The sequence below is a fragment of the Chiloscyllium plagiosum genome, chromosome 19 (assembly GCF_004010195.1).
Source record: "Chiloscyllium plagiosum isolate BGI_BamShark_2017 chromosome 19, ASM401019v2, whole genome shotgun sequence".
In the NCBI taxonomy this organism is placed as follows: Eukaryota; Metazoa; Chordata; class Chondrichthyes; order Orectolobiformes; family Hemiscylliidae; genus Chiloscyllium; species Chiloscyllium plagiosum.
This window is the reverse complement of record NC_057728.1, coordinates 16108161-16131627: the sequence shown is the minus strand read 5'-3', so window position 1 is coordinate 16131627 and position 23467 is coordinate 16108161. Positions and strand designations below refer to the sequence as shown.

Genomic DNA, 23467 nt, shown 5'->3' with positions numbered 1-23467 from the left:
GGAATGGCTGAGGATCCTGGGATTGTATTCACTGGAGTTTCGAAGATTAAGGGGAGATCTAATAGAAACTTACAAGATAATATATGGCTTGGAGAGGGTGGACGCTAGGAAATTGTTTCTGTTAGGCGAGGAGACTAGGACCCGTGGACACAGCCTTAGAATTAGAGGGGTTAAATTCAGAACGGAAATGCGGAGACATTTCTTCAGCCAGAGAGTGGTGGGCCTGTGGAATTCATTGCCGCAGAGTGCAGTGGAGGCTGCGACGCTAAATGTCTTCAAGGCAGAAATTGATAAATTCTTGATGTCACAAGGAATTAAGGGCTACGGGGAGAATGCGGGTAAGTGGAGTTGAAATGCCCATCAGCCATGATTAAATGGCGGAGTGGACTTGATGGGCCGAATGGCCTTACTTCCGCTCCTATGTCTTATGGACTTATGGTCTATATAATGCTTTTGGTTTAGAATGTGATCCCAAGCATGGCACAGATAAAAGCTCACCCATGTCCTAATACTGGAATAATAATTTGATAGCACAGATTTGTTCATGATATTGAGGGGGTGTGACTGAAAAGTCACATTTTGTCTCACTTGTGTTTTAGTTTATCTAAAACTAATCAGTGGATTGAAAATCCTGTTGGTTGCAAGACCTCCCAGCTCACATTTCCCCATATGCTGGTGCTAAAAGATCTGTAGTAACAGTGAGGATTTGTAAAATTGGCTGTTCAATAGCTCATGTTTGGGAGAAGGTGGGTATCCTATGTGTTTTCATTTTGATTTATATTCTTCAACAATTTTCCCTTGGCATTTGCTGTTGATCTGCAGTTTCACCCATACATTTATCACAAGTGTAAATTGCTCTATGTTCAGTAACTGGGACATGTGCAGGAGCAGTCAGGGATGTGGATGAATGGTTCTTAGCCACTGCCTGACTTCTCCCAATGGTGGCATGACTGAGATCAGGAGCTCTGTATGTTCAGAATCGTGGGCACATTCCCTGATCTCACCATTAAATTGTCCGGCCTTTGGAGCTGCCATGGTAAATTGTAAACTTAGTGTCATGTCCAAATTCTTCCTGCTGATGGAAAATGAATGCAGACCTCATGTTAAATTCTATATTGTCACAATCTCTCCAAAAGTATTAATATTGATGTTTAAAAACTTGTATCAAATTAACTTGCTCATTGTTAATGACCACTTATTTGCTTTTGTTTTGAATTAAATATTGACTAGATTAAGGGAAGCTCACTTCTATTCTGTCTCAGTTAGCTTTAGTAATTTGATTCATTGCATCTGGGTATTTTTTTTTCTTTAGTTATTGTTCTCTTGCTAAATAGCTTGGGGCTTTGGCTCAATTTGGCTCAATTCTGTCTAAAATAATGAGCAGCTTGTCTGTACTTGTTCAGCCAGTATATTTTGCTATTTTCTTTTGATTTATCAAAGCAAGAGAGCCATGTCAAAAACTATCCTAAAGCATTCTTTAGAACATAGATCAGCCTAACTGATTTATTGCCAGTGTTTATGTTCCACATGAACTTTCTCTCACCTCTCGTCATCGAACCTCATCAACATTTTCCTTTTGGTCCCTAACATGTTCAAATGTAAGCTCAATATGTGTCAATGCTTTTTGTCAATACAGCTTTCTGTGGTACTGATTTTGTTATTGGTAAGAAAATGAAACTCCCTTTTGGGTACACAATACTAACACTGAGCAGTCCCAGGTCAGCCACAGAAGACTAAGGTGAAAAAAACATTCTTTCTTACACTGCTGCCAATGATGGGTGTGATTTAATTAACCTTGATTGGAGAACAGTGATGTGGAGGAGTGACAATATGAAGTGGTCTTCCCCAGGGTTCAGGATGCCACCAACAAGTATCCCTCTTGCTATGTGCCAACCTGTCCAAGGCTGGAAAATCCTCATTGCCTTCAGCAGCACTGAGAGTGGCAACAGACAGTGATTCACCAAACCAGAGTACCGGGATCGCCAGGCCAAAGATGACAGATGTGGAGATGGGGTCTGCAGGCTGGCACTTGAAGGAGGGGGCATGGCAAGTCAGGAGCACAAGCAGGGGGATAGCTTTCATTGATCCCTCTCTACTGCTCAGTGTCAGAACAGATTCCCTGATAACAAAGGAGCACCCGCCACCAAGAGGCACCTGGCTGACCAGAGAGCCTCTGAGAGGCTTGGGAAATCTCTGCAACTCCCACATAATTACAGAACCACCATTGAATTGAAGTGAACTCAGAGATATCTATTATCAGTTGATTCGTTATTGAGCATAATTCACATGCTGCCACTATGGCTAGGAATGATGCAACAACCCCTCTTATTTTTACCACCACTGAGATACTGAGGCAGGTCCTCCCCCATGGTTTAGAGGGTCAGCCACCATGATTCCCATCACTTCAGACTGCATTAAATTTCATTCAACATAATTCAACTACAATCTCAACCAAAGTGTACATTCCACTATTATTGATTTCCCACATCAGGCCTACTGGGACATAACTCCTAGGAACTAAATTGGGATTGCCCAAACGTATTTGTCAAGTACCCTTACAGCTAATAGTGACTTTTATTCTTTCAGTTTGGTCTGGATTTAAACCAGCTACATACTTGACAGCAAAATAGTCCCTGAAAGTTTATCTCTTGGCCACATCTGCACCATGCAGAGATATCCAATGAAAACTATACTACGGGTATGAATATCTGTTAATTGTAGGTTTTCATAGGTGTTGAAATTATGAAATTTCACTCCTGAAGGGAATTTCTTCCTTCAGAAGCACAAGTTGTGAAATCACAGGAATTAGAAGCATGCCATAATATTCCGATGTGTGCAGTTAGTTACAAAATCACTTGGTTTTTTTTGTGTATAAAATGCTAAATAAAAAATAATATTTTTTAAAATTCGTTTACAATTGGATTTGATTTTCTCCAGGAAAATTGTACGGAAACATATCTTTCATTCATAAAAACATCTTTATTCCAAAATTTCAAAATAAGGAGCAGAGCCATTTGTATTGTGAGTCCAAACATACATGATATTTAAACACACCAAAATAGTATGCCTTAACATTGTGATACTGTAGAGATTGTACAAATTCAATTAAATTATAAGCATAATTTCTCAAAATATGGCAACGTTTCCATAGTAACCAGAGCCCACACTAGTTTAGTGGCGTTAGTGATATGGAAATCATTTTTAATTCAGGTCAAGAGTTAGCACTGTACTACAAATTCAGAATTTACAGTTTAAATGAATGGTTCGATTGTTCAGAAATTTACGGCATGCCATTTATGCTCTAGCATGTTTCAGTGAAGAATGGGTTTCATCAATGAAAATTGAACTGATGTAAAGCTAGGTATTGACTTGCTTTCACACATTTCACACTATTTCAAAAAGTCGCTGTCAATTTTATTGCTATCCTTAACAACAGTATTTTCTCACATTGTGTAGAATAATTTTTTTAGTTCAATCTTTTCATAAGCCAATGAAAATATATTACATTCTGAAAAATGCTGGAACCAAAGCAATCAGGTAGCATCTGCAGAGATACAAATGTCAATTTAGCACCTGTCCTGATGAAAAGCCATCATGCTGTGAATTTAACTCCATTTCTCACTCCTCCCACGTTGCCCTGTCTGCTGAATATTTTTTGCATTTTCTATTTTTATTTCCCATTTCCAGCCTATGCAGTATTTTACTTTATTAAAATGGTTTCTTGTATGCCCAGATTGTGAATCAATTTGTCCTCTGACTATTCCTGTTTCATGTAACCCTCAAATGTTAATATTTTTGCTTCTTGATTATTTTAAACCAGAATCATTCATTTCTAACCACAGCTTACAGATAAATGTGAGAAGAAAGCTTTACAAGTTCTGTTTGCCTTTAATTAATCATTATTTTGGCTGAAATAGGTTTTGTAGGTTTCTATTGATAGTGATTATAGCTTCATTGCAATAAATCTGAGACTTTGATTTGATGGTTTGAATTAGCTTAGGAAAAATGCTATAGATTACTGAGGATTAAATTTACTGCCTTATCTAAATAGTCACTCAGCATATGCTGTTTTATTGCATTCACTGTAAAATTAAGCAAGTGTTTAAATCTCTGGTTTTGTGCAGGGAGAGGAAAGGGATGTACACTGTCACTTTGTCATGATCTCTTGTACCTACGTGCCTGATCAGTACATTTTTATATGTATGTAATTTGGCCAATGGGACAGGAATGAGGCTTGCAAAAGACCAAAGAAATGAAAAGAGAAAGTTTAAAAAACAAGAGGAGAATAGGAAGCTCGAGAGGAAAAGGAATGATGAAAACTGAGTAAGAGTTGAGGAGCTGCAGAAGCAGTCAGAGGGAAAAATAAGCTGTGTGGAAGGTAAAATAATGCATTGCAGTATTGATTTTTTTTTCTTATTTGTGTTAAGTGCATGGTACATATTGGTCAGAGAAATAACAAGACAACTTACCGCTTGGAAAATGATATAGAAAAGTAAAGCAATCCTATTTCTGAATGCGTTAAACAGGTGATGGTGAATCACTTGTTCTGTCTGTTTCAGGTCCATCCAACTTAGCCTCTTTTGTGTCTAATCAAATTCACAGAATTGTTACGGCACAAAAGGAGACCATGGACCATTGCTCTTGCATTGGCTCTCTGAATGATTCTTTCGTGCCATTTTCCCATCTTCTGCTCATAACTCTGCATGTTCTACATTTTCAAATCAGTTTTATCCCGTGTTGAATTCTTCATTTGCTCCAACATATTCCTTGACATTAATTTCTAAATATAATCATACATTGTGTAAGGAGATTCCTTTTTTCCTCAGATCTCTTTTATCTCTTTCGCAAATTATTTTAAATCTGTGCCCTCTCATTCCTGATCCTTGTACAAGGGAAACTGTATCATCCTATCTGTCCAGACCCTTCATCATTCTGAATTCCACTATCAAATCTCCTCTCAATGTTTTTCCTTTTGTAAGCAAAACAGCTTCAGCTTCATTTGAGGTAGAACTAGTGTCCTCTACAAGTTTAATATAAGCTCCTTTCTCTTGTACCCTATGCCACTTGAAGGTCCCGCTTTATCAACCTCACCCCTTGCCTGAGGTGTGGTGACCCTTGGGATAAATCACTACTTGTCATCCCCATGGTTTTCTGGAACTACATGATTTTACCTTTTACCTTACAAAAAAATAAATTTTCAGTTAATACATGCTTTGATAACAGATCACCTACTGTCTCTAGGTGTTCTGCCACCTTCAATATTTTATGTACATGTACATCCATGTCCCCCTTCTCCTGCATATTCTTTAGAATTATACAGTTTATTTTATATTTTCTTTATGTTCGCCTACATCCTTTCCAATAATTGGTGTCTGCAGGCTACACTGAACAGTTATTTTTATGCATTCGCTTTAGCTAATTGGATTGTATCCTTAGCCTCCTCTGGGATATCCCTCTATCTCCAGCACTGCAATGCTCCCTTCATTCAGTACATGACCCTCCTCCTTTCCTACACGTCTTGTAATACCTCGTGCTGTTTCATTCTTAAGCTAAGGCTCTGTTATAGCCACAACATTGTATTTCCACAAGCCGTCTGATGTTACTACTAGACAAGTCAAATCCCAAAATGAATAGATAAATAGATCTGCCTTGATAGATCTTTTAATTTAATTTTAAAAATCACACAACACCAGGTTGTAGTCCAACAGGTTTATTTGGAAGCACTAGCTTTTGGAGTGCTGCTCTTTCACAACCACCTGATGAAGGAGCAGTGCTCCGAAAGCTAGTGCTTCCAAATAAACCTGTTGGACTATAACCTGGTGTTGTGTGGCTTTCATCTCTCCACTCTGCAGGCACCCTGCCTCTATCCCTGATTAAGGTCTTTTGCCCAAAACGTTGATTTTCCTGTTCCTCGGATGCTGCCTGATCTGCTGTGCTTTTCCAGCACCACTCTAATCTAGACTCTGGTTTCCAGCATTTGCAGTCATTGTTTTTACCTAGTTAATTTTTAACTTTGTACACCCCAGTCCAACAACGGCAACTCCAAATCTTAACTTAATTTAACATGGTGCTCTTTCACTGAAAAGTAAACACACAGAGCAGTAGATATACTTTAATAAGAAAACAGAATTTTGTTATATAAAAGGAAAAAAAGGATAAAATAAAACAAACAAAACTATTTGTTCTGAACTGTTTTCTATGTTTCAATCATAAAATATACAGCTAAACAAAGTTTAATCTATACCCTAACAACACCATATTACTGAATTGCACCCACAGAAATTACCATTCTGTCTCAAACCTTTAAGTTGCTCTCAACTGATTCTTCTTGGATTTTTCTTGTGAATGAAGAAGTCTTCTTACATGAGAACTCACAAACCTTTTCAGCTTTCAGTTATCTGCTAACCAAGTTTCAAGCCAAATTCTCCTGGTTTGGAAATTGCATAAACCATCTTTCCAACTAAGTAACGTATTCCCTGGATAATTCTTTGTTTCTTTCTAGGACAGAAATTAGATTATGCTTCTGGCCTCAGTCAAATCTTCCTTGAAGTACACAAAAATTCGCAATCTCTGGGTTTCCTCAGCCAAAAGCAATTTTCAAAAATGAAAATCAAGCTTATATCCTTCAGTATTTACACTGCCTTTCAGAAACCAACACGACATTAACAACCTTCCATTAACATTCCAGAATTCCCTGTTCTCTGACATGTACTGGATTAAGTCAATGTTCCAAAAAGATGGACCTAGGTTTTAAAATAAAAAGACTTTCACCAACAATCATGACATTATTTTGTTGTTGAAATTCTGAGTATTTTTTAATATATATGTACATATTATCAATAACTCAGACACCTATCATGACACAAGGCAATCGGTGCCTGTAATTCACCAAACTTATTTATCCTATTCTCTAATCTGACATGCCTATTAACTTACTTTCCCTTAACTTGGTGCTATCTATTTCCCGCACTGTTTCATGTATCTTGGAATTCTTCTTTGATACTATGTCCTGGTACACAGTGTGACCAAGTTCAAGAGTCCTGAGGGCTGTGATGCCTGCCTGATGCCCAAGTTCAGGATATCTCATCTGGGTTGCAGAGGAACGTGGAGTGAGAGGGGAAAGATCTGATGTAATAGTCAATGTAGATAATAACAATAAAGGTAAAAAGAAAAGAGGTGCTGCTGAGGGAATGTGAGCTAGGAGCAAAATTAGAAGGCTGAACCAAAAAGGTAATAAAGGGGGCTGGGGTTACCTTGTTAGTAAGAAATGAAATTAAATGGATAGCAATAAGCAAATTAGGATCAGAAGGCATAGAATCCGTGTGGGTAGAGTTGAGGAGCTGTCAAGGGAGAGAGACCCTGACTGGAGTTATGTACAGGCCTCCCAGCGATAATCAGGATGTCTCTAATAAAAACTGAAAGAACCTCAGATGCTGTAAATCAGAGATGAAAATAGAAATTGCTGGAAACGCTCAGCAGGTTTGGCAACATCTAAGGAGAGAAATCAGAGCTAACGTTTCAAAAAATAAATCAGGGGATAGAAAAGGCACATAAGAAGGGCACTATTAACAATAATCGTGGGGGATTTCTGATGTACAGGTGGTCCAGGAAAATCAATTTGGTAGCAGATCCCAAGAAAAGGAACTTGGGGAATATCTGTCAGATGGCTGTTTTTTGGAGCATCTTGTGGTACAGCGCATTAGGGAATAAGCAACTCTGGATTTGGTGATGTGTAATTATTGGACGTTAAGACAAAGGAACCCTTAGGAGGCAGTGACCATAATACAATAAAATTCACCCTGCAATTTGAGAGGGAGAGGCTGGAATCAGATACAACGGTATTACAATTGAGAAAAGGGAGGAGCTCGCCGGAGTTGAATGGAAGAGGACCCTAACAGAGAAGATTGTGACAAAAATAGAAATTTTTGGGAAAGCTCAGTAGGTCTGGTATCATCTGTGGAAAGAAATCAGAGTTAATGTTTCTGATACAGTGACCCGTCCTCAGAAATGGAGTGTTCCAAGTAGGTGGTCACTGGATCCAAAACTTTAGCTCAGATTTCTCTCCGCAGGTGCTGCCAAACCTGCTGAGCCTTTCCAGCAATATCTATTTTCATCTCTGATTTACAGCATCTGCAGTTCTTTCAGTTTTTATTAGGGAAGATTGTGGAGCAACAATGGCAGGAATTTCTTGGGGTAATTCAGGAGGCACAGCAAGAAATTCATCTCAAGGATGAAGAAGTGTACTAAAGTAGGACAAGGCAGCCCCATGGCTAACCAGAGAAATCAAGGATTGCATAAAAACAAAAGACAAAGTATACAACGTGGTGAAGATTAATGGGAAACCAGAAGTTAGGGAGCCTTTAAAAACCAGAGGACAACTAAAAAAGCAATAACAAGGTACAAGATGAAATATGAGTGTAAACTAGCTAGTAGTATTAAAAAATATTTCAAGAGTTTTTAGATATCTAAAAAGTAAGAGAGAGGCAAGAGTGGGCATTGGACTGCTGGAAAATAAGGCTGGAGAAGTAGTAATGGGGAATAATGAAATGGCACAGGAACTGAATAGGTGCTTTCCATTGGTTCACACAATGCAAGACTCCACTAGCATACCAGAACATCAAGAGAGTCAGGAGGCAGAAGTGAGTATAGTGCCCATTACTAAGAAGGTGCTGGAGTTGTTGAAAGGCCTGAAGGTGGATAAATCACCTGGACTCAGATGGACTACACCCAGAGTTCTGAAGGAGATGGCTGAGGAGATTGTAGATGCATTAGTGGTGATCTTTCAGGTATCACTGGAGTCAGTGAGGACCCCAGAGGGCTAGAAAAAAGCGAATGTAACACCCCTTTTTAAGAACAGAGGGAGGCAGGAGATAAGAAACTTATAGGCTAATTAGCCTGACCTTGGTCTTGGTAAGATTTTAGAGTCGATTACTAAGGAGGAAGTTGAGGAGCACTTAGTGGTGCAGGGTAAAGGAGGGCTGGGTCAACACAGCTTCATCAAGGGTACCAATACTTGACAAATCTATTCAAGTTATTTGAGGAGGTAATGAGCCAGTTAGGTAAAGGAGAGCCAGTGGATGTGAACTGTTTCCTTTTTACTCCCTCTCCATTTTATCTTGTGAAAGTCCCTACTGTCTTATATTTCTGGTTAGTTTACTCTCCTATTTTTTTTCACAATTTTTAATTCAATTTTATTGGCCTTTTTCTGGTTTCTAAAACAATCCCAGTCCTCAGATGTATCCTTAGCCTCCTTTGGTACGCCAGGGATTAATGATTGTTGCTGAGATGTTTTCCAATGAAGGGTACTTCAGTTGAACTTTTGAATTGCTTCCTTAAATTTTGCCACTGATTATTTACCACCTTTTTTGACTATTTACCTAATCAACCTTAACTGGGTCTCCTGTCTTCTTTGTTTAACTGGCTATGTTTAAGTTTAATACTTTGTAATTGGTGTGCGTTACTTTCATACCATGGACAACATGATCATAATGATTAGTCTGGCTCTTGAAATGAATGATTTATAATATGGAAGGAGATATTTTTCTCTCTTAAGTACCAGAAGTCATGTTGTCATGACAACATCAACTAAATGGAACAATCTTAAAGGGGAATGCAGCAATGAAGAGGCCTATGGATTTAAATATTTTGAGATTAGATTAGATTAGATTCCGTCCAGTGTGGAAACAGGCCTTTCGGCCCAACCAGTCCACACCGACCCTCCGAAGAGAAACCCACCCAGACCCATTTCCCTCTGACTAATGCACCTAACACTAGGAAATGTTGAGAACAAAGCAACCCCATTTTATTTTATTAACAGAGAATTTGAATATAAAAGCAAGGAACCTTCATAAAGCACTGCTTAGGCCTTAGCCATGTAGTGTGTTAAATTCTGGGAACCACACATTAACATGTTAGGAAAAACTCAACATCTCATAGAGATAATCAAAAAGACTTCTTTCCAGGGATGAGAGACTGCAATTAGTTGGATCAATTTGTAAAGCTGGGGCAGTTTCAGAGAAGTTTAAGAGATTTGATAGAGGTGCTCAAAAACATGAATGATTTTTGTGAATAAAACAGGTATTTCAGGAGCAACATGAGGTCATAAATTGTTGTTTTTGCTGATAACCTAGAGAGGTGACATGAAGGAACTTCTTTTAACACAGCAACTTGTTGTGTTCTAGATTGCACTGCCTAGAGGAGAGACAGGACCAGATTTAGTGAGGACTTCCAAAGGAGAATTGAATAAATACTTGAATGAGAGAAAACTTTGTAGGTCAATAGGAAAAGAGATCTGGTTGTGCAAAGAGTAGCAGCTCTGAGTCTGAGTCAGAAGGACTTGATGGTCAAGGAAGGTGAGTTCATAATGTGACCACCTAGATTGAGGATCAACTAGTACACACATCCATCATATTCCAGTGGAGGGCAGTAAGAATGAGAGAGATTCCTGATCAGCCATCTGATGGAAAGGAATTGGAGCTTCTTTCATCACTATCCATAGCTGCAGGTTACAACGGGCAAGTAAAAGCATTACTTACCACAGCTTTGGGGATCCAGTTGGTTCAGTTGGCTAGACAGGATCAGGTTGTTACCAACGGCAACCTGGAGTTCAATTTCTGTCCCAGCCAGAGTGGATTTGGGACCTGCTTCCTTACCCTGCCTGTGGTGGAGATCATAGCACTATATATTGGTACTGCATTTGGGCAGAGAAGATTGAGAAAGAGCAGGGAAGTGAAATGAATTGAATAACCCAACCAAAGAGTCAGCACTGACACAATGGGTTAATTGACCACCTCTGCGACCTAATTCTCTGATTTTATGATGACCCTGCCCATGAGGAATATTGAACAAGTAAGCATTATTCATAACGATCAAAATAAGGCATAAAATCATTAAAGGATTGCTCGATAGAACATTTCATTGTTCAAATAATTTCAATATATTGCAAAATGCAGGTACCCTGTCCCTTAATTTATTGAATAAAAATTTAATGTCTAGTGATACACAGCATCTTAAATTAAAGTCATAGATCATATGTTGTTTGGTTGTTCATTAAATTCTCTACCATTTACATGGTATTTATGAGTTTTGTAAAGTAGATTATTAGGCTATCCCATAGTCAATTTGTTTCATACCTTAATTGTGAAATGTTGTCTTCTATCCTTGATTCCCTCACACTTCTCCATTTGTGTGGTCAGGCAAGGAGTTGGTGGCAATAGGAAGTGGGATTTAAGAGTTTTCTCATGAAGTCCAGGTACTTTTCTTTAATTTTCAGTAACAGATCACATATTACATTGTTTAATTGGATCAAAGTAAGTTTGTTACCTTGGAGCAATTTCGGGGCTCATTTTTGAATGTTTTCAAGCTTGCTTATTTGCCATTTGATAAGGCCAGCGTTCAAAACTGGTACTGTATATTCAACACAGGATCTGACAAAATTATTCAACATAGTGAATAGATCAATTTACAATATGTTGTGATGCTTGTAAGATGCAGCTCTGAAGTCTCCATTTCATGCACTTGGTAATCCATTTCATATCACTTCAAATACAGTTATTCTAATTTAATGAACTGTCGTTTCTGCAATCTTTAGCATTGTCTAAGGTTATGAGATGGGAATTAGGAGGGTTGCACTTGGAAAAACAGTTCCATAGCTTTGTGCCTCTTAAGGATTCAGTTCTAGTGATTCACTGTCGCCTATTCATTCAACAAAGTGATTGCTCCTTGCCCTGTGAGATGTACATTTTGATACTCGCATTCTAAGATGATCAGATTATTCACATATTTATAGCGATGAATAACCAAGATAATATTAATACAGGCATTGGTTATGATGGCTAAAAACATAATAAAGCCTAATTTCATTCCTAGCATCTAGTATTATCAACTGGAAGTACTCCCTGCAGATCAAGTAGAATTTTGATTTGTCATGCAAGTCTAAGATTTGCTGTACATATGACAAGCTCACTCTGAATTGAAGGTGATTTAACTTCAGTATTTGAGGTGCCAGGCAAGCTGATTTGCAAATTGAAGCAAATCTATTTGATCCATGAGTTTTGATTGTGTTCTAGAAGAAAGTGGTCACATGAGCACATTCATTAATCAGATTTGACATTCATTGATGGCTGCCTGAAATACTATTGACGTTCCAGAACAGGGCATTGCACGTTATTTAATTAAAATGGAACTATGATACTTTATTGTTCAAAGCAAAACAAAGCATTTTAAATTCTCATTGGTCTAATTTAAAATAATAATGCAAATACTTTTCAATGGAAAATGAAATTGAGTCCACAACAATGAATGTTTTTTCCAAGGCTTTTTATTATGAAATGGATTATATTTTCTTTAAAGCAATTCAGTCCCCAGGTATTACTGGCTCAGTGTAACATCAAAGCTCTGAAAGTTATTTGTAATTATTTTATAGTGCTTGTACAGTTCTTTCTTTTCAAGATTTGGAGGAGCTGGTGATTGAAGTTGGCCGGATAACCCAAAAGCTATTCTACTGAGAAATAATGAATGCCATTTAAAAAAAGCTAAGAAATCACATAACACTAGGTTAAAGTCCAACAGGTTTATTTGGAGGCACTCACAACCACCTGATGAAGGAGCAGCGCTCCGAAAGCTAGTGCCTCCAAATAAACCTGCTGGACTATAACCTGCTGTTGTGTGATTTTTAACGTGTTTTTAATGGCATTCATTATTTCTTAGTAGAATTGTTTTTGGGTTCTCCGTTCAACTTCAATCGATATAGATAGCACAATGAAGAAGCAAACATGAAGGTGGATTAAAACGTTCCTTCAACCTCTTAAAGAGCTTTGAGATACTGAGACATTGGCTGAAACAGAAGGTGCAGATTTAATGTAAACGTTTTGAAGCTGTGAAGGGTGTTGATGGAGTAAATGTTGGCAAATCACATCCTGTTTCAGGAAAATTCATTTTAACAATTAAGGTGAGAAAATGTTAGGAGAAATGAAATATTTTATTGCAAGAGTTATTTGATCTTTGGTTCTTTTAAGGCAAAAGTGAGTAAACTTTTGTTCTCTTCCAATGATTGTATATTCAGAGCACAGATACTAATTTTGGATTGTTCAAGCCGAGTTGATGTTGCAGACACAATATTCTATGTGGGCACTTTGAAAATGTTTGTGGTTCCATCCCAATACTTTACAGAGGTAGCAGTATTTTTCATGTGGTTTTGAAAATGGGCAGCACGGTGGCACAGTGGTTAGCACTGCTGCCTCACAGCGCCAGAGACCCGGGTTACACTGTAAGTAATCTAATCTAATCTAATCTAATCTAAAAAAATGTGTGCATGAATGTGCTGGGTAGGAAGGAGTTCTATTCTCCAATTCTTTTTTTCACTCAACCATCAATTTTATTATAATTAATGCTAATTAACACCACCCCTTCTAGAATACATTTGAGTTTAAGGAAGTCAAAGCTTAGAGTCAGTCCTTACTGGTTATATATTCTTCTCCATTGGCCAGAATTATTTGGAACGCATTGATATGCTGTATAGACCTCCTGTGCCTCTGCTTGCTTTCCTGCTTTGAAATTACAGTTCAGATTTTCCAGTCTCTTTCTAGCCTGTTTGGTTTTTCACTATGAAGCCTTCCTGTAATGTTAGACTTCTTATGGACAACTAAGTAATGGGACCCCACTTGGTTGAAAAGGGCTGTTGCTATATACTCTCTAGTGTGACACAATGTGAGGAATTTTTCCCTCACTGCTATGGCAACAGGGGTGGTGAGATAAGTGAATAAATAAGGAAAGAATGAAGAGAATCAGATTCTCAACATCCAGAAAAGCTTGGACAATTGTCCCAAGCCTTTAAGAATGACTTCAGCACCTCTCTTTTGAGTGGCAGCTACCTTATCTCCTTACATTTGCACATTATAATCCCCCCCCCCACAACTTGCGTTATTTGCATCACACATCCACTTCTCTACTTTAAGAGACTAGTGGCACAAAAATCTGACAGGTAAAGCAGAGAGGGTACCCGACAGCCGCAGTTTGCTGAATGCCTGTGCAAGGCATCACCAAACTGTTTCTGCTGCATTACACCCCCACAATTTTCACAACTGTCATTCTCCTTTGTGCATGGTAGACGAGCAGGAGGCTGGAAGAACACAGCAAGCCAGCAGCATTAGGATGTGGAGAAGTCAATGTTTCGATGTAACGTCCTCCTTCCTGCATGCAACTTGACATTGGACAGCCCCTAGACTCACCACCTCATCATACCTGCTCTCAAAGCAATTTAGCCACCACTTCAGGCTTTCAGCATCTAATTTGGAGCTGATGGACTTGTATACTTCTGCCAGGTTGCTTTGTGTTAAGGGGCAATCACATATCGCCTGCAATTACAAGATGGTTTAGTAATCCTTCTCACTATACTCCATCACTTTGATAAATTGTAATGATCCCTCTACCTTAATTAGTTTGTAATGTTTTGGATTACTTATTTCTTTGGTTAGATGCTCAGTATGTGACTCTTACACCTATCATGTCATTGTAGTCATTTGGTTTGTCTGCAGCACCACCTTATTTTTAACTTTTTGTAATTATCTCTCTCTGCCACATTTAGTCAGATTATAGGTCACCCCTTCACTTGTTATTCAGCTGTTGACACTTTACTCACACTGTCTGACACTTTTGATCACCTGCAGAGACTTATTATTCAACTCTCCACTCACACCATTTGTATGATCTTTTGATCTCTCTGCCTATAAATTCTGTCTGTATTTCTCTCTTACTTCACCTGAAATTTGGCTTTAATCTGGTTTCGTGTGAATTCTGACTTTGTTCTGACACAGTTTTATCTGCAAGTAACTGGAGACCATATCTCATCTTCATAAGATTAACCTTTCTCCTCACTCATCCTTTACCCTATTCTAATACCTATCCTAAATCCATTCAAGTTACGGTCACTATCTCCAAATGTTCCTCAACTGATACACCTTCTTCCTGAGCAAGCTCACTTCCAAATTCAGTCCAAAACTGCACCCTTTCTTGTTGGTCTTTTTTTGTACTGCCTAAAAAGATGTTTTCCTAAATCAAATTCACAAATTTTTCTCCCACAAAAACTATCTCAGTTAATATTCAAGTGGTTCAAATCCCATACCTTTACTGCCTTATATTTTGCATTTCTCTGAAATTTGAATATATATTTGATTTTTGATCCCTGCCAGACTGTTTGAGGACCTGTAGTACACACTGAACTACATATTTACTCCTTCAGACAGAGATATCTGAATCTGTAGACAAAGATAAAATTATAGTGATTGTTCACATTTATTTCTACAGCACCAATCCTTCTTATTCAATACAATGTGCTTTACCTTTCAATTGGAGGGTGTCGCTTTGCCCATAAGTTGAGACTAGAATCAGGCTTTCAAAAATGACAAACATGCAGCAAGGTTCTGAGAAGATTGTGAGAAGGAATTGATGAACATAAGAACATGGGGCAGCACGGTGGCTAGGGGCAGCACAGTTGCTCAGTGGTTAGCAGCACTGCCTCACAGCACTGAGAACCCAAGTTCCATTCCAGCCTCGGGTGACTGTCAGCATGGAGTGTGCACATTCTCCTCATGTTTGTGTGGTTTTGCTGTGGTTTCATCCCACAGTCCAAAGATGTGCAGGTTAGGTGAACTGGTCATGCTAAAGTTTCCATAGTTTCCAGGATGTGCAGGCTAGGTGGATTAGCCATGGGAAATGTGGGATTAGATGGGTAGGGTAGGGGGGATGGGTCTGAGTGGGATGGTCTTTGGAGAGTCAGTGTGGACTCAGGCCAAATGACCTGCTTCCATCCTTTAGGGATTCGATGAACACTCAAGCAAGAACAAGGAATGGTCCACTTGGCCCTTCCAGCCTGCTTCACCATTCAATAAGATCATTGGTGATTTGCTTTCAACCTTCACTCTACATTCTACATAACACTAATAATCTCTCATTCCCTTGGTAATCAAGAATCTGTTCAACTCTGCTGGAAAGACGTTTCAAGATTTTACCTCCACTGCCATTTGAGGAAGAGATTTCCAGAAACACTCAACCCTCTGAGAGGGAAAAAAAACAGTTCCTCATCTCTGTCTTAAATGGGACTGCAGGAAGATTCTGCAGGTGAGGGTGGAGAAGATTCAATTTGAAACCAAGTTGCAGGACAGCATGATTTGGCCTTTCTGTTTTATTATTATGTGAATATAGATAATGTTTATTGTGAATGGTTGTAATTCACCTTAATATAAATGTGAACCTTTGGAAACCATTCTAAACCAAATTGAGCTAATACAGTACTAACTTCTGCCTTTAGAGGAATCTATTGAAAGACATGTAAATCTGATCTCAATGGTAAAGATATTTTCACTGTTGCAGTTATGGGTCTGACTATTGTACAAGTAGAAATAGAGCAGTGTGAAGTCAGTAATTTGTTCAAATTAACATCCAAATAATCTGTCTCTCATTGCAGTATTCCATTTTAATCCATCATTTCTGTGATTCTCTTTTCTTTTTAATCCTTTTAAACATAATGGATGACTCACATCCCATTTTAAAATCGTCAAATAAATAGCTTTGTATGTTATTATGTGTTTGTATTGAAATAAAACGCAAAGTAAAATTATTGTAATTATCCCCTGGGTTGTGGGCGTTGATCAGCTTAACATGATTACTTGTTCTTCTCTATAAAGTGTGCGTTTTACAGGCTGGCAATTTGACATTTATGTTACAGTACAAAAACACAACATTTAAACAGCCAGGTAGTAGAGTAATGATATAACTCAGTTGAGCTGTCATAGAAATATAGAATGTTGGGTGGGAATTCAATTGTATTTTGTTTGCTTTGTTTCCGTATTTTCATGTTATAACTGGAAGTCCACAATTAGTGACAGGAAGATCTGTTTGTTGCTATGACATTAGCTATTGTAACCCAATCTATTAGGATGAAGGATTTGTCTTGGTTCTTTTTTACATAATATGCAAGATGATTGAACAGCATACACTTGATACTTTAATTCATTTTCTCTCCTTCATCATGAATGCAGTATTACAAAAATAGGGTTAAGATTTATATTTAGTTAAATTAGAAGGCAATTACTCCACTTTGGTCAATCTCACTCCAACCTGTTCTAATTTCCAATCTACACAATGGACGGCAAGCACCTTCTCTGTGTTTTACCCTGAAATGGAGACCAGCTACAACTGAGTGTTATTGCATGTTTGCACTTCGCTGCTCTGTATGCAAAATGTTGCTACCAGGATTGTCAACGAGAGGAGTATTAGAATTAGTTTCACTAAGTAAAACAAAACACTAGTTTGGCAGAGGCCTATTATAATCAAGGCTTTCAAGAGGGATTTGGATGGCAATATGAAGGGAGAGAGAATCTGTAGAGGGAGCCAACATGGAAATGACAGGCCAAGAGGCCTCCTTTGAGCCTGTAACTATTCAATTATTGCAGCACTAATGCAACTTCACTTGTAATTTTCAAAAAGTACTTTGAAACTTGTACTTTCTACACTGTACAGATAATGCTACAGTAATTTCATTCATGGGCCACTTTTTTTTAAATAATTCAGGACTTTTCTCAAAGCAATTGAAAAAAGTCTCACAATGTCTCACAAACTTGATTGAGTTTTTTGAAGACGTAACAAAGACGATTGATGAGGGCAGAGCAATGAATGTGATCTATATGGACTTCAGTAAGGTGTTCGACAAGGTTCCCCATGGGAGACTGGTTAGCAAGGTTAGATCTCAAGGAATACAGGGAGATCTAACCATTTGGATACACAACTGGCTCGAAGGTAGAAGACAGAGGGTGGTGGTGGAGGGTTGCTTTTCAGACTGGAGGCCTGTGACCAGTGGAGTGCCACAAGGATCGCTGCTGGGTCCACTACTTTTCATCATTTATATAAATGATTTGGATGTGAGCATAAGAGGTCCAGTTAGTAAGTTTGCAGATGACACCAAAATTGGAATGTAGTGGACAGCGAAGAAGGTTACCTCAGATTACATCTTGATCTTGATCAGATGGGCAAATGGAATGAGAAGCGGCAGATGGAGTTTAACTTAGATAAGTGTGAGATGCTGCATTTTGGGAAAGCAAATCTTAGCAGGACTTATACGCTTAATGATAAAGTCCTAGGGAGTGTTGCTGAACAAAGAGACCTTGGAATGCAGGTTCATAGCTCCTTGAAAGTGGAGTCTCAGTTAGATAGGACAGTGAAGAAGGCATCTGGTATGCTTTGCTTTATTAGTCAGAGTATTGAGTACAGGAGTTGGGAAGTCATGTTGCAGCTGTACAGGACATTGGTTAGACTACTGTTGGAATATTGCATGCAATTCTGGTCTCCTTCCTTTCAGAAAGATGTTGTGAAACTTGAAAGGGTTCAGAAAAGATTTACAAGAATGTTGCCAAGTTTGGAGGATTTGAGCTACAGGGAGAGGCTGAACAGGCTGGAGCAGTTTTCCTGGGACATTGGAGGCTGAGGGATGACCTTATTGAAGTTTATAAAATTATGAGGGGCATGGATAGGATAAAAATACAAGGTCTCTTCCCTGGGGTGGGGGAGTCCATAACTACAGGGTATAGGTTTAGGGTGAGATGAGAAAGATATAAAGAGACCTAAGGGGCAACATTTTCACGTAGAGGGTGGTGCATATATGGAATGAGCTGCCAGAGAAAGTGCTGGAAGCTGGTACAATTGCAACATTTAAAAGGCATCTGGATGGGTATATGAACAGGAAGGGTTTGGATGGATATGGGCCGGGTGCTGGCAGCTGGGACTAGATTGGGTTGGGATATCTGGTCAGCATGGAAGAGTTGGACTGAAGGGTCTGGTTCTGTGCTGTACATCTCTATGACTCTAGTAGAGACAATTGAGTATATGAGTTGGGAGATCATGTTGCAGCTGTACAGGAGATTGGTTAGGCCACTTTTGGAATATTGTGTGCAATTCTGGGCTCCCTCCAAGGGAGGGTGCTGTGAAACTTGTATATCTTTTCTGAACCCGTTCAAGGATGTTGCCAGGGTTAGATGGTTTGAGCTGTAGGGAGAGAATGAACAGGCTGAGGGTGTTTTCTTGGAGTGTTGGAGGCTGAGGGGTGACCTTATTAGGGTTTATAAAATCATAAGGAGCATGGATAGTGTACATAGACAAGGTCTTTTCCCTGAGTTGGGGGAGTCCAGAACTAGAGGACATAGGTTTAGGGTGAGAGGGGAAAGATTTAAAAGGGATCAAAGGGGCAGCTTTTTCATGCAGAAGGTGGTGCATATGTGGAATGAGTTGCCAGAGGAAGTGGTGGAGGCTAGTACAATTAAAACATTTAAAAGGCATCTGGATGGGTATATGAATAGGAAGGGTTTTGAGGGATATGAGCCAAGTGCTGGAAAATGGGAGTAGATTAATTTAGGATAGCTGGTCAGCATAGACGAGTTAGACCAAGGGTCAGTTTCCATGCTGTACATCTCTCTGACTCTTTTACATTCTTGCCACTAGAAGCGTATCTACAGGCAAACCCTTAAATTCTAGGAACTTGCATACTGTCTGCACTTAGTGACTGCGTACAACCTGCCCATGGGTAGTAGCACAGGCACCCACTCTATGCTAATCTCTTGCTACAAGTAAAAGAAAATCTCTGTGACAAACCATGTAACTTTAGCTTAAAATTCTTAAATCACAACTCTTCTCCAATTTTAATTATTGCATATTTTCTCGGACCAAAATAATAAGAGTCAGGATTCTTGTTGAATTGTTTCAGAAAGTTCTTATAGCTGTCATGGAAGTGTGTACCATGGGCAATTTCTGCTCGATAGGTTTTTCCTGAATGAAATTAAGTGATTAAAATAAATGAATTAAAGGAATGAGGTTTTATTGCTGAGATATGTTTACTCCAGTTACCTTCTTAAACAAGGGAACCAGAGTATATATCTTTCTAGCAAGATTCTTTGACTAAACCTCAATCTTCACAGCTAAACAGGTTTTTTAAAAAAAATTAAATTCTACCCTGTCAGTAGAAAAATAAACATGAACTGTTACTAGCCTATAATTTGTTTGATCGCTGAACAGGTTTGATCTGTCTTGTTTTCTGAACACAGTCTAAGTTGGCATATCAAATAGTTTGTTGTTCTTAAACAGTTTGCTCATGCATATGTGAGACTACACAAGTACCTGTATTGATCATTTCCCAGCAGTAACTGTCTGTAAATACAAGTAACTGATCATTTGCTTGGATGCTACCTCTGCATAGAATTTGATTTACCTATAGGTTTTCATGCCAGGTCAAGGATAAACCTTTTAAAAGAGCGACAATTAAATCTTCTATTTGAAATAGATTGCTACTGTGGCCTTGATGAATGTCTGGAATTTGATTCTGTTCCAAGCACACTGCAATATAGAGGAGCCTTGATTATCCGAATACCAATTATCCAAATATCAGATTATCCAAAGGAAATCTCAAGGTCCCGATAGAAACATTACATCAAAGACGTGTTTCCAACAGTGATTGTGTTTTTTGTTTACAGTGATTAAATAGGCACCATCTCCAAATGACTGACCTCCCGCCCACTCTCTCTCTCCCCGCACTTTCCCTGGAGTTCTACACAGGGGTGTACCCTAAACCCCACGTCCCCTTTCGCCAGGTAATCTCTCCAATATTGTCCTGTACAGGGCAAATGTGGAACCTGTCAAAAAGTTACAGTAAAAAGTTGTGTGTGTGTGTGTGTTTGCTATTTGGAGACTTACCCCTCACAACAGTCTTGTTGTTGGTGTACAGTCCGGCTGCCCTAGAGCGGGGGCAGGGGCGGATCGCGCACTGTGTGCTGCTGCCTCGTCTCCTGAATGGGGAGCAGACTTTAAAAACCGCGAGCCCCAGAGGAAAGGGATTTAATCGACTAACCGAATAGTCGATCATCTGAACAAAGTAGTGCCCGCCCATCTCGTTTGGATAATCGAGGTTCCTCTGAGTATATTCAAGGCAATGTGGCCAGGAACTTGTGAAATAAAATAGGAAATGCCGAACTTGTTAAAAGTTTACATCTGACCTGTTGGCTCCTCTCTCTTAGTCCAGTGCAGAGTGAGCTGTTGTGCATTACCTGCATTTTCTATTTATTTTAGATTTGCAGCATTTGACATTTTTCTCTTGACAATCCTTATTGTTGTGCTGTTTTACAAATCTGTCACTTTCTGTCAGTATTCCTTAATCTTTCATGACTGGTAATCTGAGGAAAAGATTACAAAATCAGGTTTCAGTGTGGTTGCCATCTTATATAGTATGGGAAGAGGTTTACATGGTGATGCCACATGGATATGAAGTACTCTACATCCAAGTACACTATGACTAATTACTAAAGACTCTATTTGGGTTATAAATATCTATCTGTCTGTTTTAAAATAAACAGTTGATCAATTCATGTTTATGGAAAAGAAATCCAAACATAAACTACTCTTGATATGTTTTATGCTGATCTTGAACCTCTGGGCCGAAGTGATGGAAACTATATAGCAATCCATTTTTTAATTTGTCTTTTGAAGTGCCAGAATTTGAACAGCAGAAAAGCTAGTCTTGGCTCTCATATTCAAGATATTGAAAGGTACTTATTTATGGTGTGCACTCCTTGTACTGGACTTAATACAACTTACATATAAATAAGTACCCAACGATGAGACATTAGTTTTGTATTTCAGATAACTGTAAATCTCTCCACACACCACACACCCTACAATTTAGAAAGAAACAGTAGACTATTTCAGTTGGGTCATGGGCAATCCAATTTAGTTAACCAACTAATTTTTGTTCCAGAATGATATAACAATTTATTGTGACAATTCTAGCTTTGCATACTGCACCTGAACAGCATTTCACTGAGCATCTGATAGTAATCTCACTCAGTTGTGTAAAGGCATGTCACAATTTTTTTTCCAACATTCATTGCCAAATGGTGTTGTGCATCTTTATACAACCTCCAAACAAGGTCAGTGTATTGACATACCCATGTGTTTGATCTATGCCCCCAGAAAAAAAACCTAACAAATCCGACCTAATAACTAGCCTTAAGATGTGACGAATGCATTGTTCCTGTTTCATAATAGATTCTAACATTTCTCTATCTGTCTTCCTTTCAAGCTCTGGCCCTATAAACATAACCATGCCAACTGGTGCTGGTAGACTGAATCCAGATTTGCCAGGTTTGAGATATGTAAAACTAAAGACACACTCTGTCCCGACCAGCGCTGTGTGTGTCTTTCCTTACACCAAATGGACCATAGTGGTTCAGGAATGTGGCTCACCACCACTATCTCGAGGGCAATTAGGGATGAACAGTAAATGCTGACCTTGCCAGTGATTTCTATATCTTGTGAATGATTTTAAAAATATTGTTGAACTCTTTCGTCCTTACCGTTGATCTAAAATCTCCACTGCTGGTGTAGTTATATGCAGTGGTAGTCAGCCTCATTCACACTCCAGACTTAGCCAGCTTCTCCTCACAGATTGAGGAAACATGTACAGTGTTATAATGCAACACTTGGCATCAAAGACACCAATCATCTATGAGCAGAGCTCATTTTAATCTAGCCCACCCACCTAGCAGTTTATCAATAGAAAGTAATGTCTAGTGGGTTGTAAAGAAGTGTCTAAACCAATTTTCACTTCTTCTGAGTTTGATTACCTTAATTTCAAGATTACTTAAAGGAAACAATGCCTGGGGTGCTTGTTCTGATTCTAAGTCATGGATAAGTATCTGAGACCTGAAGTAATTATGATTCGGAGATGCCGGTGTTGGACTGGGGTGTACAAAGTTAAAAATCACACAACACCAGGTTATAGTCCAACAGGTTTTATTGGAAGCACCTGATGAAGGAGCGTCGCTCTGAAAGCTAGTGTGCTTCCAATAAAACCTGTTGGACTATAACCTGGTGTTGTGTGATTTTTAACTCTGAAGTAATTAGATTGCTTTGATTGTATTATATCCTTATTAATTAGCTGTTAGTACTATCTACATTTATTGTGAATTATCTTTCTGTAACTAGGTAATGTTTTAGATCCTTCATAAAACAGGGTCAACGCTTGAAATTACAATGCAGTATTTTACACCAGCTTTACCAAAATTGTTCAGCAATGTGTTGATATTTCGATGCTTTTCAGGTCAGTTAAATCAGAAGAACTGGGTGAAGAAATATCCAATTTGCTCTGGTCCTAAACAATCCCCCATCAATATAGATGATGGTTTTACTCAAGTCAACATGAATTTTCGAAAGTTGCTGTTTGAGGGCTGGGAACGTGAATCCAGTGGAAATACAGTCATTCACAACAATGGGAAAACAGGTATTTGCCTTATTTCCATTTAAAATATCACAGCTACATTTCAAGGTACTTTCCCCTGTATTTGGGACTGATCTGTTACAGTTGAATTAGAATAAAGTTACCTTTACTGTTTTTCACCCCCCCACCCCCCATTTACTTGGGATGTCTTATTGC

At 38.7% G+C, this 23467-nt stretch overlaps 1 protein-coding gene across 3 annotated transcripts in view; it reads left to right on the top strand.

Moving 5' to 3' along the window:
* The window catches only part of ptprz1a (protein tyrosine phosphatase receptor type Z1a), a 264158-nt gene that overhangs the window by 120193 nt on the left and 120498 nt on the right, over positions 1-23467 (top strand). For all 3 annotated transcript variants that reach the window (XM_043709180.1, XM_043709179.1, XM_043709181.1), the window contains exon 3: positions 23135-23314. In XM_043709180.1, the coding sequence (XP_043565115.1) occupies positions 23135-23314 (180 nt within the window). The remainder of the gene's footprint in view (positions 1-23134; positions 23315-23467) is intronic.